This window comes from Peromyscus eremicus, chromosome 8b (genome assembly GCF_949786415.1).
Source record: "Peromyscus eremicus chromosome 8b, PerEre_H2_v1, whole genome shotgun sequence".
NCBI classification, from domain to species: domain Eukaryota; kingdom Metazoa; phylum Chordata; class Mammalia; order Rodentia; family Cricetidae; genus Peromyscus; species Peromyscus eremicus.
In genome coordinates this window covers 48520573-48539302 of record NC_081424.1, presented here as the reverse complement: position 1 = coordinate 48539302, position 18730 = coordinate 48520573, and the positions used below count along the sequence as shown (strand labels likewise).

The following is an 18730-nucleotide window of genomic DNA, read 5'->3' as shown; positions in this document are numbered from 1 at the left end:
GTAGAGGCCAGTCATTAGTTCCTGTCTGTAATCTCACCACTACTTGGGAGGCTGAGGCAGGAGGGTCACAGAGAGTTCAAGGCCATCCTAGGCTACAGAATGAACTTGTCTCAAAAAATTAAGAAATAACAGGAAGGCACTGCTTCCTGCTAAGAATCCATAAGAACTCCATCTTTAACTTTCTCCCAGACAGCCTTTTTTTTCTTGCTCTGACTTCTTGGCTTTCCCTTGCAGGGAGAGGGGCTGAACCACTTTCTCAAACACTACAATGTGCATTCTTAATAAACCACCTAGCAAAAATAGGGGACGCCAGGACAGCGCTTTGCAAAGTGTGGTATATGAGAGCTCCTGTCACCGCCATGAACCACCTCAACACATCACTCTGAATGTCAATTCTGTACACAGAACTTGCCAAGCACTTCAGTGACTTGATGCTTAAAACGGGAGCACAACCAAGAAGCAGCCCATCCCAGATGGCTTTAGATATCTTGACAGAATCCAAAGCCTGAACAGGAGCAGAGTCTAACTTCATTTCTGTCGCACTATCTCACAACTACGGGTAACTGTCAACATTCAGGGACAACACAGATCTCATCTGCGATCTTCTCTTCACTTGTCCCAAAGGAGTATCAAAGCCAGTGAGATTTCTCAGTAAAATTCGTTTATTATTCCAGTACAAGAAAACATTTCCAGGTTTGTTACCAAACAAAGTAGCATGAATTTGCAGACTCTTGACATCTGAGGTGAGGAATACAATGTGTAATGTAAAGAATGAGCTCGGATTGGCAGTATCGAACACAACGCAAAACAAGCTTTTCCATCTGACACTCTTCTAGTACTGCAAACGGAAGCTGTTCATCTGGACACCTGTGTGGTGGTGACGTCAATGTGGACATCGAAGGAGAATGGAAAAGCTCCTGCACTTGCACTCTGTCAAACATAGCTTGTTTCACAATGTTCATTTTGTGCTTTGACCCATATCACAGGTCAATCAAATACAAAGTCAGGCAAGAAAACAGGCTTTTAAAACTTAAGATGCATGCAAGAGAGCAGGCTGTAGTTCAGGTCTGAGGTAATTCTGTCTCTGTGTGTTCAAGCATCACGGACATGCCTCCCTACAGAGCTGTTACAAGGCATGTGCTCTGTAGGCCATTAGTTCAAGAGCCAAAACTAAGTTAAATAATATGCAGGATTCTTAGGATATTCAATAATCATTCTGTTTAAGGAAAAAAAAAAAAAAACAGGATTGACTAACTTAAAAAGCAGACTTCGCTTTCATTTCTCATTCTTTGCAATTAAGAATGAGTTCATTAAAACCACTTAAAAGTTTACATTTAACTTGAAATAGTGATGAAAATTCCAGCAGAGTATACCTAGCTTAAAACCCCATCTTCCCAAACATGGCAATGGGGAACTGTTCCAAGGAAGTGTCATCTACGGTGTAAGGGAGCAATAGGAGCTGAGAAATGGGGTTCCCACGGCTGATAAGAAGCAGGACTAGATCCATGCACTGTTTTTCTGGAGCTGAAAGGAGATTAGCCGGGAGCTCCTGAGCAGAGTCAAAGTGGACCATCAAACTGAAATATTCCATACTTGCCAGTGGTCAGCCAGTGGGGATCAGAAGCCGAGAGCTGCTCGGCTTGCCCAGGCTGTAGACCAACCTGAAGCTCAGCCTTTAATGTCCTTATGCTACACAGAGGTGCAGGGTGGAAGCCACTCAGGGCCTGATGGAATGGAACGGTAAACTCCCACTTTCTGTCACTCATCAACTTCCTATAATTCAAATCCCCCTTGAACAAAACAAGGCACGCCTTTTGTAGTTCAGCATACAAGTCAGGGGAGACCTCGGCCATCGCACAATATGGGTGAGGCAGAGTCCAAAATATATGATCATGGTAAATCCATCTACCCATCTTAACATAGTTTTCCCAGTCAGCACCACAGGTGGACATGGACTCCTGATTATTACTCTTCATATGTTCAACTGTCCAATTAAAGTCACGCACTGTAACGTCAGACACAAACCACGGAATAGTTTTTCCATGAAAATGAATCTCAGTAGCTAACTCAGAGGATAACAAGAAGTCAGCGAAGACTAGATCTGTAACAAGTTCAAACCCAGAGTTATCCAGAACAATATCTACTCTAACTATAGGTGGTTTTGCTGTTTTCTTGCATTTACTGAGCAATGTCCAAAGAGATTCTGTATCATTTATCAGAATGAATGGTTTTAGGCCTTCCAAAGAGTCCATTACACTGGTCTTCTGGGAACTGCTTTCTCCACCCGACAGAGACAAGTCACACTTATTCCCCCAGAGAGAGATCTGAAATGGAAAGGGAAAAAAGGTCATTACTCTTTTACATAACCAACAAAAACTCCACTGTACAGGAAGGCACCCAAAATATTCGTAATATTTCTGCAAAATTCTTTAAATGTTCACCAGATTTACATTTTCTCCAATGACACAAATGTATTTACATGCTACTGTATTTAATAGTGATATTTTAGTGAATATATGAAAATTTTAAATAATATTAGTACCCACATTACTTAAGATACACAGATGTTAAAGACACCATCAGATGCTGTGAGAAAGAGGGTCAGAATTTATTCTATAATTGGACATCAAGAGAAAAAGCAAAGCTCCTTTATTCTCCACATCTCCAAAAAGCCCTACTTCTTTGTACTGATTGTACAGTTGTAGGAGGGCGTGTCTGAGAATGAGTGCGCGATCTTAGGAGGAGGGCATGTCTGAGAATGAGTGCACGATCTTAGGAGGAGGGCGTGTCTGAGACATAGCTCTTTTGTTTGTTTGCTAACGGAAACTGGACACAGAGTCGTCTCAAGACCCAACCCTTATGGAAGTGATGTTTACCACAGGCCCAATGTAGTCATTTGTTTATTATTTAGCTATATACTGAAGTAATGCTCAATGCTATTTTTAAGAAAATGGTATGTAATCCTGTGTTTTTTAAGCTACAAAATTCCCTGTCCAGGACTGCAGGCTCGGAGTCCGACCTGTGTTCAAACTACAACATCTTTGACTACAGATCAGCAGCAATTAAGGTCCCTAAGGTTCAGATTCTGTAACGGAAATGAGACTAGAGCCCCCTGCCCCCTGAGGACTGGTGTAATGCACGCCACAGTACACCAACGTCTCAGCTATAGAAGCATTCAGTAAAGTGGTCAGGGTGGACCTCAGAGTTACAGCACTTGCTTGGCACATTTGAGGGCCTGCATTCAACCCCAGCATAGCCATAAAAACACATGTGCCACAGGGTCTCTGTAATAACCACCAGCTCTGGGGGTTAGATGCAAAGCCACCACAGACAACATGAAAATGTTAGCTGGGTTCCAATAAAACTTTGTTTAAAAAATTACCCAAGGGGCTACTGAAATGGCTCAGTAGCTAAGAGCACTGGCTATGCAATCATGAGGACCAAAGTTCAATTCTCAGCACTTGTATAACACCTGACTCCAGCTCTGAGCAATCTGGCACTATTGCATAACATAGTGAATTATATATATATACACACTCTCAATTATCCAGAGAGACTCCACTCTCATATATATATATATATATATATATACACTTAAGATATATAGATTCTGAATATTCCCAGAATATATATTCTCTGAATATATATATTCTGAATTATATATACATACACACACACACACACACATATATTCTGAAATAGGTTTTCACTATATAGCCCTGACTGGCCTACAAAGCTCCTCCTGCCTCTGCCTTCCAAATGCTAGAATTAAAGGTGTGCACCACCATGCCTGACTATAATTCCCTTTTTTAAAATTTTTTTATTTTTTTTTTTTGGTTTTTCAAGACAGGGCTTCTCTGTGTAGTTTGGTGCCTGTCCTGGAACTCACGCTGTAGACCAGGCTGGCCTAGAACTCACAGAGATCCACCTGCCTCTGCCTCCTGAGTGCTTTGATTAAAGGCATGCATCACCACTGCCCAGCTTTATAATTCTTAAAATTAGGAAAATGCCTAGGTATGGTGGCTTGTGGCTATAGTCCCAGCTACTTTAGAGGAGACTCAAACAAAATAATGTCTACACTCAAAAAAAAAAAAAGTCTACATTAAGGGGTCCAAGGCCAGCCTGAACAGCATGGAAGGCCCTGTCTCAGTAAATAAATTAATTAAATGAAGTTAAACAAAAAACTAAAATTGGGATGATGTATTTTCAACCAAGCACATTTTTTTTAAAGAAGATCAATTGATGACTTTTTGGGTTTTTTTAAGGCATAGGCTAAAATAAAACCTAAGATGGGGCTGGCGAGACGGCTCAAGAGGTGACAGGCAGCATTTGCCACCAAGCCCGGTGACCTGACTCAGTCCCTAGAACCCAGAGTGGAGGAGAGCCAAGCCCTGCAACTTGTCCTCTGACCTCCACATGCGCACTGCGGTGAGCACGTGCCCCAGACACAAACGCAAAGATCAAAAGTGAATCATGTGTCCGAGGCACCTTTTCTACAGTGTGCGAGGATCACCTGTCCAGTGGCATCTGTGACAATGTCTCCAGCTGGGAGGAGGCCCTGTGGCCCTGCACATGCCCTTCGTCCCATCTCAGGTCACCAGCTATACTCCCTCAGAATCGCAAGTCCTAGGCTCAGAGTGGTGACACACACCAGTAATCTCAGCACTTGAGGGACTGAGGCAGGGGGACTGCTGTGAGCTTGAGACTAGTCTGCACTACATGAATTACAGACCAGTCTGGGCTCCAGAGTGAGACTCTGTCTCAAAACACACACACACACACAAAAAAAAAAAATTACGGGTGCTGGGGCAGCAAAGATGGCCATTTTTTTCTTTTTCTGTGACCCTGTGTCTAGGAAAGCACTTGGCATAATAGGTCCAAAATTATTTATGTGAACAGTCACAGAGCTATGAGCTTTGAAAACAGATCGCTGCTCCCTGTGAACCAGAACAACTTCAGACTCCCCTTGGGACATCAATCTCCTGCTCATGGTGGCAATATGAGAAGACAATGCTAGCCTTCTCTAAGGGGAGCAGGGGCAACGTGGCCAAGAGCCAAATCAGAGACCAGCAGATGGCTAACTCCGTCCCTTTTAGGGTTTGGTCTGCTTACAGGACAAAGGACACAGGAGAGAGAACTATTTCCTGAAAGAGTGTGCTGTAAGGAATAATGAGCTGGCATGCAGTGTTCTCTTTATTTTAGTATTCAGAGAGACAAAATGTCAAATAAAAGAAACAAAATAAATAAAAGAAGAAAAGTAGCCAGAAAAGAGATCGTAATACTGGTGTTACTGAGGTATAAATATCTGTAAACTAATAGACATTTGTATAAGCTAATGCTCATGGTACTGTTTGCAGCCTGACTATAGAATCCACTCAGATACCTGCAGAAGTTTAAAAAACTCATCCTTCAGCTGGCTCTCACTGAGGTCTTTGGCTGGTTTCAACTGCTGCAAGTATGTACACAGAGCACTGATGGACTCCTGGGACTCAAAGAAGTTCTTATCTTTGCTTTCTTTAAATACATCGAAGTCATGGATTGGTGGACTGAGGGAGGAGAAAAACAGAAGCATTTATGTGAGTCCTTACCTTCTAAAAGACAAGCAACAACAAAACCCCTCGCTTGGATGAGCGCTTTTCCTTAACAGGAAGAACGGGTTGTCATCTCGGCGACCAGCACTGACAGACACAGCGCTGACTACTCAGTCACACAAACAAATCTCATGGCTGGTGGTGCACACCTTTCGTCCTGGTCCACCAGAGGCAAAGGCAGTTGGAGCTCTGAGTTCAAGGCTAGCCTGGTGTGCATAGCAAAATCCAGGCCAACTAGAGTTACACAGTGAGACCTTATCTCAAAGAAAATAAAACAAAACTCAAATTCAAATAAACTATTTTACTAGAACTAGCTAGCAATTATAGTGACTGTGTCCATAATCATGTACCCACTAGACACAATCGGGATCGAGAAACGAGATCACAAGGTAACTATGTTAGTTCAATATCCTTTCATGCCCTATGTGGAGGGCTCCTGATAGCAAACACAAGCCCTGAATGACACAGTGATCACCCAGAGAGATCGAGCCAGAGCCCTTGAGGAAAACACAATCAATACTCCTGTAAACACCAGCAGAACAACAAGTGGGTCATTTGTGCACAAACTGGGGGGGGAGGGGGCAAGTTTTACTCAGCAGTTACCTCTGACCTAAGGTGAGTTTGTATTGTGACTCTGTCATTTTCATGGGAGCTTTGGGAACACATAACTAACAAGGTATAAGTACTAATATGATAGTCATTAGGGAATTGAAGACATCCTGAATAACTGACATTTGCAGTTAGCGACATTCTTCATAGGCCATCCATGTTAGGATAAAAACAATATAGGGCTTATGGAATGAGGGTTTTTTGTTTGTTTGACTGATTTTGAGGTTTTTTTGGGGGGAGGGGTGGTTTTTGTTTGTTTTTTTGAGACAGGGTTTCTCTGTGTAACAGCTCTGGCTGTCCTGGAACTCGCTCTGTAGACCAGGCTGGCCTCAAACTCACAGAGATACACCTGCCTCTACCTTTCAAGTGCTGGGATTAAAGATATACGCCACCACCACCCGACTTGATTTTATTTTTGAGACAGGTTCCCACTCATATTCCAGGCTGGCCTAGAACTCATGGCAATCCTCCTGCTTAAACTTGCAGAGTGCTGGGATTACAGGCATAAGCCACTGTAGTAGGCAAGATTTTTTTTTTTTTTTTAACGACATACCAGGTGAAGGCTGCTCTTTCTGAGCAGCAGTGTGGGAAGCCACACCTCTACTCCAAGGGCGCTGTCATTGCCAAAGCACTCTGGTGCTCCTCTTTAGGAACCTTCTTCAGAACCTGTGGCACATTATTAAACACCCTGTCAGTGACCGTGTATCTCTTGACAGCTTACTCTCAGCAACAGGCAAAAGTCACTCAGTAGCCGGGCCGTGGTGGCACATGCCTTTAATCCCAGCATTCAGGAGCACAGGCAGGTGGATCTCTGTAAGTTTGAGGCCAGCCTGGTCTACAGAGCAAGTTCCAGAATAGCCAGGGCTACACAGAGAAACCCTTTCTCCAAAAAAAAAAAAAAAAAAAAAAAAAAAAAAAAAAAAAGTCACTCAGAAATGTCAGTAGAATAGAACAAGCAAGCTGAGTAAAAACACTTTGATTAGAAAACTTGAATCAAAAATCAAAAATAACAAAAACTAGGGGGCTGGAGAGATGGCTCAGCGGTTAAAAGCACTGGCTGCTCTTCCAGAGGATCCAGGTTCAGCTCCCAGCACCCACATGGCAGCTCACAACTGTCTGTAACTCCAGTTCTAGGAGCTCTGACACCCTCACACAGATGCACATAAAATAAAGTTAAATAAATTTTTTAAAAATAATAATAACAAAATGAATTTTCCTTTTTGAAGACTGGAAATGGGCTCTGAAATAAATTCCAAAGAATTCAAACATATTTTCAGCAATGACAGCGTTCCTGAAATCAGTCAGTCCCTCAAGGTGATTTAAAAGAACAGAGGCCATTTGGACGCATGAGTTCAAATGTGGGGGGCAGCTAACCAAAGTCCACAGACCCCAGGAGACTGTGTGACTCACAAATGGTTAACAGCTAAGCACAAGAGAAGCAGCTGGAGCCTACACCCATAAGCCCAGTGCTCAGAAGGCAGAGACAGGAGGATTCCCTTGAATCTGGGGCCAACCTGGAATTCATAGTGAATTCTAGGACAGCCAGCACCATCTTAAAACAAAAAGGAAGGGAGAGAGGGAGGGAAGTGGGTTTTTGTTTGAATCTGTCTAATGATAATGGACTAGACATTGTTAATGTAATTCTTGACTGTATATAGTATATACTTATTGGATATAGTTTTTCTTGTATTAGTTATGTTTTTTAAAATTTTAGACAAAAAGGGGAAATGTGGTTGATATATTGTGCACCCCAATAAACCCAGATTCAATTCTGAGCACCCATCCATCTGTAACTCCAGTTCAAGGGAATCTGAGGTCCTCTTCTGGCCTCTGTGAGAACTAGACACACAAGTGGTGCAGAGACATATATGCAGACAAAACATGCATACATACAAAATAAAATAAAATGTATCTTAAAAAATATACATATTATGGGGGCTGGAGTGCTGTGGGATGTATGGCAAATGTGTTGCTAATTAATCAATAAAACACTGATTGGCCGTTGGCTAGGCAGGAAGTGTAGGCGGGACAAGGAGGAGAATAAAGCTGGGAAGTGGAAGGCTGAGTCAGAGAGACACTGCCAGCCGCCACGATGACAAACAGCATGGGAAGATACCGGTAAGCCACGAGCCATGTGGCAAGGTATAGATTAAAGGAAATGGATTAATTTAAGCTGTAAGAACAGTTAGCAAGAAGCCTGCCACGGCCATACAGTTTGAAAGCAACATAAGTCTCTGTGTTTACTTGGTCGGGTCTGAGAGGCTGTGGGACTGGCAGGTGAAAGAGATTTGCCCTGACTGTGGGCCAGGCAGGAAAACTTAAGCTACACTGGAGAGATGGCTCAGCAGTTAAGAGCACTGGCTATTCTTCCAGAGGACCTGGGTTCAATTCCCAGCGCCCACATGGCAGCTCACAACTGTCTATAACTCCAGTTCCAAGGGATCTGACACCTTCACACCAATGCACATAAAATAAAGTTAAACAAATTATCTAAAATATATACATATTTAAAATATATATATAAAGTTAAGTTATACACACACACACACACACACACACACACACACACACACACACGTTTGTAGCTTTGTTCTTCATAAAAATCCCAAACTGGATGAATCCCACCAATGCAACAGGCAGTGGAAGAAGCCTGCAATAAATATGTGTGTCATAGTGTTTAATTTAAAGAACACTTAGGAGCCGGGTGTGGTGGCACACACCTCTAATCCCAGCACTTGGGAGGCTGAGACAGGAGGACAGTGATTTTGAAGCCAGCCTGGACTATGTTCAAGGACAGTGAGGCCATGTCTCAGGAGGGAAAAAATATATATATGACCAATTAATAAATAGCCTGAAAGTGGGCAAAACTAACACAGGTCAGAGAGTTGTCTCTGAAAGAGGAAACAAGTTCTAAAATGTATCTGTTTGACAAAATCAATAAATTCCTATTTTTGAAACTATAAAAATTAAGAGAGAGAAAAAATCCTAGACTCAAGGTTATAGTATTTCCTAAAATAACTTTATTTTATAATTAGTACTGACTTGATTCATTTCTTCCTTTCTTTCTCTTTTCTTTTCTTTCCTTCAACAGGTTTCCCAGTCAAGGATAGCCTGGAACTATCTATATAACCCAGACTATCCTCAGACATACATTCTTACGTCAGTTTCCCAAGAGCTACAATTACAGGCATGAGCTGTCATCTACACTTTGAGCAATTACTTTAAATCATCCTATGCTGTGTTTAGAAGCAGGTACTAAAGGATTCCTCTTACATCAAACTTCTATTTCTGGAACCTGTAAAACTAAAAAGACAATTCACATCGCCTCCTCTTTTGCACTGTGAACTGATGTAAAAAAAAGCAAACAGAATACATGATCTATGAAAAGACTTTTTGGAAAATATGGCATTAGACTTTTTTTCTAATCTAGCCTTTAAAAACAAAATACCAGGACTAGTGAAATGCAGTGGTTAAGAGCACTTCCTGTTCTTTCAGAGGACCCAGGCTCTGTTCCCAACACCAACATTAGGTGACTTACAACTTCCTGTCAGTCCAGTTCAAGGGGATCTGACACCCTCCATCCTATGCTGGCACCAGCGTGCAAGTAGTGCACACACATACACATGCAAGTAGTACACATACATACACACTCAAGTAGTGCATATACACACAAGTAGTACACACACACACATACACTTAAGTAGTGCATATACACACATACATACACATGAAAGTACTACATACACACACAAGCACACACACACACACATGTAGTGCATATACACACATACACATGCAAGTACTCCATATAAACACACACAAACATGCAAGTAGTACACATATATATATATATACACATAACACACACAAGTAGCCCATATACACACATAAACATGCACACACAGAGTAGTGCACATAAACACACACAAATAAATAAATCTTTAAAACTAAAACAAGAATGGAACAAAGATTAAGACAGTATGTGACAAGAGTCCCCGTTCTGGCGATTCCTTATACAGAGTAAATTCTGATATATTATTTGTAGTGGTTTATATGGATTGTCAACTTAACCGGATCTCCAATCACCTTGGAGGCAACTCTCTGCACATGTCTGTAAGAGATGATTATCTAGATCAGGTCAACTGAGTTGGGCAGACCCATCCTAAATGTGGGCAGCACCATCCCCTGGGCTGCACAAAACGGAGAAGCAAGCTGAGCTCCAGCTCTCCTAACCCTCTGCTCCTGGCTGCAGATCTGACCGGCTGCCCACACTGCCCACTCATGCCGCCACGCCTTCCCTGCCATGATGGAATGCACCCTGTGTACTGCAGCCAGATGGTACTTTCCTCTTCAGCTGCTCCCTGCCAAGTGCTCAGCCACGAGAGAAGTAACTAAGCATGTCATTGTTATAAATAAAGCATTTGCTTTCCTTGTTCTACCTTAACTTAAAATAAAAATAATAAATAAATAAATAAATAAATAAATAAATAAATAAATAAAAAGGTCCCACTATGTAGCTCTGGTTGGCCTGGAACTCACTCTGTAAACCAGGCTGGCCTTGAACTCACAGAGATCCACTTGCCTCTGCCTCTATAGTGTTGATTAAAGGCATGCGCCACAACACCCCGCTCCATCTTAAATTATTTTATGTAATCATTTCACATTAACATTTTTTTACTCAGTAAGCACAATTTGTTCTTACTGCAGAAGTCTTTTGTAAGAATATTTAAGGCTGGGTGAGAAGGTGTAAGAGAACTGAATCCTATAAGCTGTCTGACCTCCACATGCATGCATGGTATGTGTGCCCAGACAGACAGACAGACATACACATCTTTAGTAAGATCATGTTATTCAACCATCTGTGGAAATGTCAAAACAGTATTGTTACTACTTGCTGAATTATTCTTTCTTTTACATTTATTTATTTTTTGAGGGGTACACACTGGACGTGGTATGCCTATGGAACTCAGGTCAGAGGACAACTTTCAGGAGTCAGTTCTCCCCTGCCACCATGTAGGTCCCTTACCTGCTGAGCTATCTTGCTGGCCCCTGCTGAACTATTAAAAAATGATCATCATTACTAAACACTTGCCTCTGGATGACAGCTTCATGAATCCTCCGATACATGTAGCACTCTACGAACAACCAGGGCGAGAAGAACCAGCGTGGCTCCCCATCGCCTTCATTTAAAAGACTCCGCTGATATTCCAGGTACTGGTTCCATATGTCAGTGTCGATGCATTTATCAACCAAGGGGATAATCGGTTTATCCGTCTGTAATTCATTCCGTAACTTAGAGAGAAGAGAGATGGCTTTCTTTTCAGCTTCCACTCCTTCCTGTGAAAGTACAAAGGGACAAAGAAAAAGCTTTGCTGTGTTTGTGGGTATACACATGTATGCATATTCCTTCAGGGGAGCATATCTTACAGACCTAAAGTGAAGAAACTCGGTGTTTTAAACCTGCATTTTGCCTTTTATATGATCTTACAGACATTACACTTTGCCTTTTCTACGCTCTTAGCCTTGGCGTGACTTCACAACCTCCCTTTCTTAGTCTCTAAGACCTGGCCTCTGCGTTTTCAGAAGGCTGACCCAAGCACAGGGGAGGGAACCACCAGCACCCCTGGACCTTTCCCACCTGCACACCCTCCCACTGACGTGGCTGGAAGGAACCCTGGACTCCCTGCGCCCCTCTTGGTGGCTCTCCAGTCTATATCCTCACTCCCTACTAAGTCCCAGGTCAGTGGCAGATCAGAGAGGAGACACATGTTGGGCTAACAATACAGTGCCTCACTCTACACCAGCAGGATGTAGGTCGCGTGGAAAACAAGACGGAGCTGAAGCAGGGAGCAGGGCACTCCTGTCATCCCAGCACTTAGGAGGCTGAGACACAGGGATCAAAGGACCAAGACCAACATGGCTGTATAGTCTGAGGCCAGCCTGGGTTAGGAAGAGGACAAAGTCATCAAGCTGAACTGAGGGTTTCTATAACATCATTACTAGGGGGTCCTCATCGTTTCAATCCTGTCACCTGGACAGTCTGGCCTCATCCCCTCCTCCCTCTGCTCAGAACGGCAACCAGTGCTCCATGCAGGCTTGGCAGGCACTCAACCAAACACTACACACACACCCAAATCTTTTTTGTTTTATCAAGTGGGATCAAAACTCTGGTCCTCATGATTATGCAGCAAGTGCTCTTAATCGGTGAGCCATCTCTCCAGCACATCCTCCCATGCTAAAGAGCAACTTGCCACCTGCAAGTCTCTACCCTAAGGTCACTAATTTGAACTGATTATTTAAGGACAAGTTATTGAGATTTTGTTTGTCTGCTTAGAGACAGGGTCTCAGTGTGTAGCTCTGGCTGACCTGAAATTCATCATGTGGCCCAGACTAGCCTTGAACTCACAGAGATCCACATGCCTCTGCCTTCCACGTACTGAGATTAAAGACATGCAACACCACACCTGGGCCCCAGTTGAGACTTACATAGGGTTGTAAGCATCATTGTTGTGGAATATTTTTTTACACTGTGTGAAAATATGTCACTGTGATGGGTTTCATAAAAAGCTAAATGGCCAATAGCTAGGCATGATTCTGGGGGCAGAGAGAACACTAAGAAGAAAAAAGGAGACATGGAGAGTTACCGGTCAGGCATGGGGGAAGCAGGAAAGCAGCATGGGCAATACAAAGTAAATGTAATAAAGCCACGAGACAGTAAATGAATAAAAATGAGTTAATTTAAGTTATAAGAGCTAGTTAGAAACAAGCCTAAGCTATCAGCTGAGCTTTCATAATTAATAAGAAGTCTCTGTGTGGTTATTTGTGAGCTGGCAGGCGGGACAGAAAAATCCACCTATAAATGGCACCTCACCCCTATAATCCAAGCATTCAAGATAAATAAGGCCTGGGGCCATCCCCAAGAGACTCAACGTCTACCCAATCAGGCAGTCTAGAGGGATGGGCTTTTGAGAATCAAATGAGGGACATGATTCCCTGGAAAACATGGTATTGTTCAGAGAGCCAAAGTAGAGTCTAAAAGTATGGGAGTCCTGAAGAGGTGATAGGAGGCCACCAAGGGTTGACTCTATTCATGCCAGTGTTTTAAGAGTGTCCTAACCCCAGCCCAGCAAAATGGGGCAGGGCTGCAGCAACAACAGACAATGGGTTCTCATGCTTAGCCAGAGCTGTATTTGGCCCCTTGCTCAGAACGAGCGCAGAGGCCAAAGCCAAACACTAAGACGCTGTGACCCATTCCTGCATTTTCAGTCACTCTAGTAGAAAAAATTCAAATTATAAAAGACTTACGGTAATTTGTGTTTAAGTAAAGGAGCCAATGTTTAAGCAAAGCACCCAAAGTTGGCTCATTTATACTTAAGTAAATATGTACATTCATCAAAACAAAGTTGCATGTATGTGATAAAACACTGGGAACGCTCATCAGCCCAAATGTCAGTGTCCAAGAAGAGCTGGATGTCAGCAACAAAGAATGACAGACAGTGGGGTATGGTGGTGTAAGCCTTGGACCCTAGCCAGGAAACAGGCAGAAGGATCCGAGTTCAAGGCCAGCCTAAATGACATAGTCTCAAGAGGGGAGAAGAAAACAAAAAATGATCTTGTATTATTCCAGAATTTGTTCAGAGAGAAATCCAACACTGAGGCTGGGGAGGTGGCTCAGGGGTCAGGGGTCAAGAGAGAAATCCAACACTGGGGCTGGGGAGGTGGCTCAGGGGTCAGGGGTCAAGAGCACTTGCTGCTCTTGCTGACGACCTGGGTTTGGTTCCCTCACCCACATGGAACCATCTGTACCTCCAGTTCCTGGGGATCTGACGCCCTCTTCTGAACCTCCATGGCCACTGCACGTATGTGGTGCACAGACATACAAAAGAGATCAAGCACCCATACACATAAAACAGATGATTTTTTAAAAAAGAAAGAAAGAAATACAACTCTATACACTCAAAATACCTGTGTGATGTTTTGCTCCATTTCAGTCCAGCCAATTAAAAAAAAAAAAATCACTAACCACCGCTCTACATCTTTGCTGCCAACATGTTCAAGAAATGTACAGGCCCTGGCATACAACTCAGTTGGTATAGTGTTTGCCTAGCATGCAGAAGTCCTGGGTGAAAAGGAGGGGTAGGGAGAGGTGGGTAGGGGCCCCCAATTCACTCTCTAGCAGTGTATAATCTGTGTGGTGGCCCACGCTTGTAGTCCAAACTTGCAATATCTTTAGATACTCGGAACCTTGTCTCAAAAGAGAAAGACAGGAAGGAAGGAACGAAGGTGGTCAGGTGTAGTAGGCGCAGCCTCCTAGAGCATCCTGAACAACCCAAAGATTACTGGCTTCCTAGCTTGAAAGGCTTTTATTGACACTAATGTGGTTATTTAGGTTTTTTCCTCACCTGTTGATTGGACAGGCAAGGTGACTTCTATAGTCTTACTCTACTCCAATCAGCAAATCTGTCACGCATTAATCAGGCCGTGTCAATCAATCATAATTCACATGGCCCTTCACTGGGAGTTCTGCACTTGTGGGGCTCAAGATACCAAACCAGAAATGCAAGTGCTGTAATACAGATAGGTCTGAAATCTAAACAGGCTCTTCAGAAAAGTCAACAACTTCATTTACAACAGAAAACAAGAGATCCATTAAGGTTCCATGAGACTAAACTGTTAGCACACAGCACGTTTAAACCAGACGCTGCTGCCCTACCTCAACACACAGAAAAGCAGGGAAATATTTGTGCCAGAAATGAATCTTTACATGAGAGCTGAGACCTTCCATGAACACTGTTATTCTCATGAGGAAATAACACAAAACTAAAGCTGAGACATAATTCTTACCTCTCCATGTTTTTCAAAAAATTCACTTTTATGTCGATGCAATGTATCAATAGCCTTGGTTAAGATCTGAGGTGTTCTGTCCTTAATTGTAAGATAAGCAAATGACCTAGGAAAGAGAGTCACATATGACACTAACATCACAAAGTCACATATGCAGCTTTAATACTAGAAGACATGCCCAATTTTAGTTTTTGGAACTCAAATTCAAATTCTTGAATTCAAATTTCTTTGTATAAACTATTAAAGGCAAACCAGTTTTACCTGCTTCATAAAGAGCTATGGGGCTGGGAATGTAACTCAGTGCTCATCTTGCATGAATACATGACTGAAGGCCTAGCACAGGACGGGACACAGTGCGCATCACTGGGACCCTAGAGGCAGGAGGATCAGTAGTTTAAGGCCATCCTGGAATACATAAGACCGGTCTGGAAAGGAGGGAGCGAGAAAGGAGGGAGGGAGGAAGGGGAAGAAGACAGGCAGGTACAAAGACAGACAGACAGAAAGACACAAGAAAATTGGAAAATCTCTCTAATGTCATGGCAGCTAAGCAGACTATGATATCAGGTTCTGCCCCAGAACTCTGTGTAATCATCTTCTTTCTATTCTACTCACTTTCTTTTCCTAAATCAGAAACTACTTCAACAATGTGTAAGTTCAAAAAAGGATTGTCCTTGCAATCAAACAGGCTCTGTTCCCAGGTCTATCAGTAAGGGATTCCATCTACTTAGAAAGATGAAAAGGGAAATGGGTATGAAGTATCTCTGGGTACTAGTGGGCTGGGAGAGCAGAGCAGCGAAGAGTACTCAGAATCTGTTTCTCTCTTATCTAATTTCCCCCCAAAAGTTTTCCTCACTGTCTTCTCTACACACAGAGAACTATTACCGACCCTAAACAAATAAACGCATGCCAGTCTCTCCCTTCTGCTGAAGAAGTAGAGACTTTACCCAAGTGCCAAAGAATGAAGATGGAGATGACAAAAACCTAGTCGTGCATCAAAATACAAAGACATTTTGACCAGACATTAAAGAAACCACAAAATTGACATAATTTTTTCTTTAAGGACATGCAATCCCATTTTTATCATTTTTAATTGTGTGTGTATGTGGAGGGGGTTATGTACACATGTCTGCTGGGGCCGGAGGCCTAGAACTAGAGTTACAGGTAGTTGTGAACCACCAGACCTGGGTACTGGGAACCAAACCTCTGGGTCCCGTGCAAGAGCAAGACTCACTCTTGATGGCTGAACCCTCTGCCTAGCTCCTGAAACATTAACTGTTTAACAGGGTACAGTGCTTAGCTGATCAGTTTCTCTGCCCAAATCATCTCCATTGAATTTAAATTATTATTTTCTGCAAACTCATGTGCCTTAGTCAAGCTTTTATACTATTGGGCTTAAGCATTTCTTCAGAAGGCTTCCTCGAATGATAACTATGAAACCTTTAAGAATTAAAAAAAAAAAAATTACAAAATCACATTTGGACTCTGTGAGGCTTTGCGGAGCTTCAAACCTGCTTTTTACTCCTAGGACTTAGAAGTGAATGTTCAGCAATCAACAATACTGTCAAAGGTGATGGGGAATGACCTGATCAACACTTGGATTTTCTAAGGCTGCAGAAACAAAAAGAGGCAGTCCTTTCTTGAGATGGCTGGAAAGCCTTATTTTTCTATCCCCGACCCCACACCACCACCACCACCACCACCACCAAGTCCTGCTTGCCTCTGGTGAGACAGCTGCCTTAGGAAGAAGCCAGGAGGCTCCTGGAGGCAGGATTCCCCAAACATCGTCAGCTTAATTCTGGAGGCATGGCCACGTCCCTCTGGCTGCAAACTACTGTGTCCTAGGCCACACCTAAGCATCTTAAAGAAACCATTCCAAGAGCTGGTGAGATGCCTCAGTAGGGGGCGGTGTTTGCCACCAAGTCTGACCACCTGAGTTCGATCCCGGAACCCACACAGTAGGAGAACGCAGACTCCGTACACAAGTTGTCCTCTGACCTCCACTACTAGGTGCCGTCAAAGGTGAGTGCCACCCTCCCCACACACATGAAATCAATTAAATTATTTAAAAATAAAGTATTTCGTCCAGGCAGTGGTGGTGTACACCTTTAATCCCAGCACTGCAGAAGCAGAGGCAGGTGGACCTCTATGAGTTCAAGGCCAGTCTGGTCTACAAAGTGAGTTCCAGGACAGACAGAATTGTTAAACAGAGAAAACCCGTCTCGAGAAACCAAAAAAATTCAATAAATAAATAAATAAAGATAAAGTATTTCAAATATGAACTGAGCCTGGTATGGTGGCTCACCTCTAATGCCAGCCCTTGAGGTGGAGGCAGAATTATCTGGAGTTCGAGGTTATCCTCTACTACACAATTCAATAGTTCAGTCTCAAAAAGAAAACCAAATTTTAAAAAAAATGGCTATTTAACCAATGCAAATGGATGTTGTATTATTTTTGTGCTTATTTATAACTTTGCTCTCAAAGCCAAGGATACTGCAATTCCCCTTTGTCCACAGGTTTGCTTTCCCAGGGGCACTAGACTAGTTTAAAAACACTGCAAGGTGAAAATCCCAACAGTCAATAATTTATGTTTTAGGTAACTTTAATCACCATATTTAATTGTTCCATTTTGCTATTAGCAGTTTTTGTTCATCTATGGTGCCTAACCATAAGCTTCATAAGATGTATAAGAAAAAACAAAACTGTAAATATGAGAATTGCTGGGTTCCGCTAGTGAACTACTTCTGGTATTTATGTTGGGGGCCAGCGAGACGGTTCAGCGGGTAAAAGCACTTGGTTAAATCTGGCCGCCTGAGTTCTAAATCCCCTGAACTCCTTTGCAGGTCAAAGAAAAAAAAAAAAAAAAATCAACTGCCATCGCGAATAATGGCGCGCGCGCGCATACACACACACACACACACACACACACGGCATTCAAAAATTTTGTTCAGAGTATTAGTTTGACCTATACCAGAAGTACACATATCTCAGTAGGTGATTCCTTAATGTTAGCACCCTCAGTGCTGTTCCTCCTCGCTTGTTTAGTTTGGGACAGGCTTTCCCTAAGGTATCCCAGGGTGGCCTTGAACTCAACTAGTACAGCAAGCTGGCCTCAACTCGCAGCAATCCTCCTGCCTCAGGTGACAGCAAGGAAGAAGCTAACACAGCGGACCCAGGTCCCGGCGCTGGCCGAGTGCAGCGTGCCGGCTCCTTCCTACCCAAGGGGGGACTTGAACTCTCAGCGTCATCACAGGGTCGGGAGCCCCCGACTGTCCACAGCTTCCCCCACCCAACCCGGCTTTTTCTCAGAAGAGAGAAAAAAAAAAAGCGAGACGCACCCTACTTCCTGAGCGGAGAGAAACGCCGGGGTCTCGGCCATCGCCGGCGACACGCGCCACACGCCGGCGTCACCGGGGGTTCAACCGTCGACGCCGCCAGGCCGGGGAAAGGAGCGTTGGGGCTTTAAAAATAAAAAAATAAATAAATAAACAAACCGCTTTTGAATTCAAAAACTTTATTTGGTGCCCCGGCCAGGGACAGAGCACGGGACGCAAGAGCCTTCCGGCTACGCCAGCGGAAGCCCGAGAGGACCGGAGGCGCCAGCCGGCCCAGCGGAAGAGGGAAGCACGGAGAGGTCACGTGTTCCGACAGTCACGTGGCCCGGCCGCCCGGCCTGGGGGCCGGCTCCC

The 18730-nt window shown here is 43.4% G+C and overlaps 1 protein-coding gene across 2 annotated transcripts; it reads right to left on the bottom strand.

Moving 5' to 3' along the window:
- Positions 1-644: 644 nt before the first annotated feature.
- Positions 645-18540, bottom strand: Armt1 (acidic residue methyltransferase 1). 2 transcript variants are annotated; one of them, XM_059272789.1, is made up of 5 exons: positions 18380-18540; positions 15045-15150; positions 11293-11537; positions 5384-5546; positions 645-2324 (listed from the first exon to the last, which is right to left on the bottom strand). In XM_059272789.1, the coding sequence occupies exons 1-5, from the start codon at positions 18418-18420 to the stop codon at positions 1560-1562; spliced, it is 1320 nt and encodes a 439-aa protein (XP_059128772.1). In that variant the 5' UTR covers positions 18421-18540; the 3' UTR covers positions 645-1559. The 2 variants fall into 2 exon arrangements, with proteins under 2 accessions (XP_059128772.1, XP_059128773.1); XM_059272790.1 differs by lacking the exon at positions 15045-15150 and having other exon boundaries at positions 18380-18510.
- Between the last annotated feature and the right edge of the window lie 190 nt (positions 18541-18730).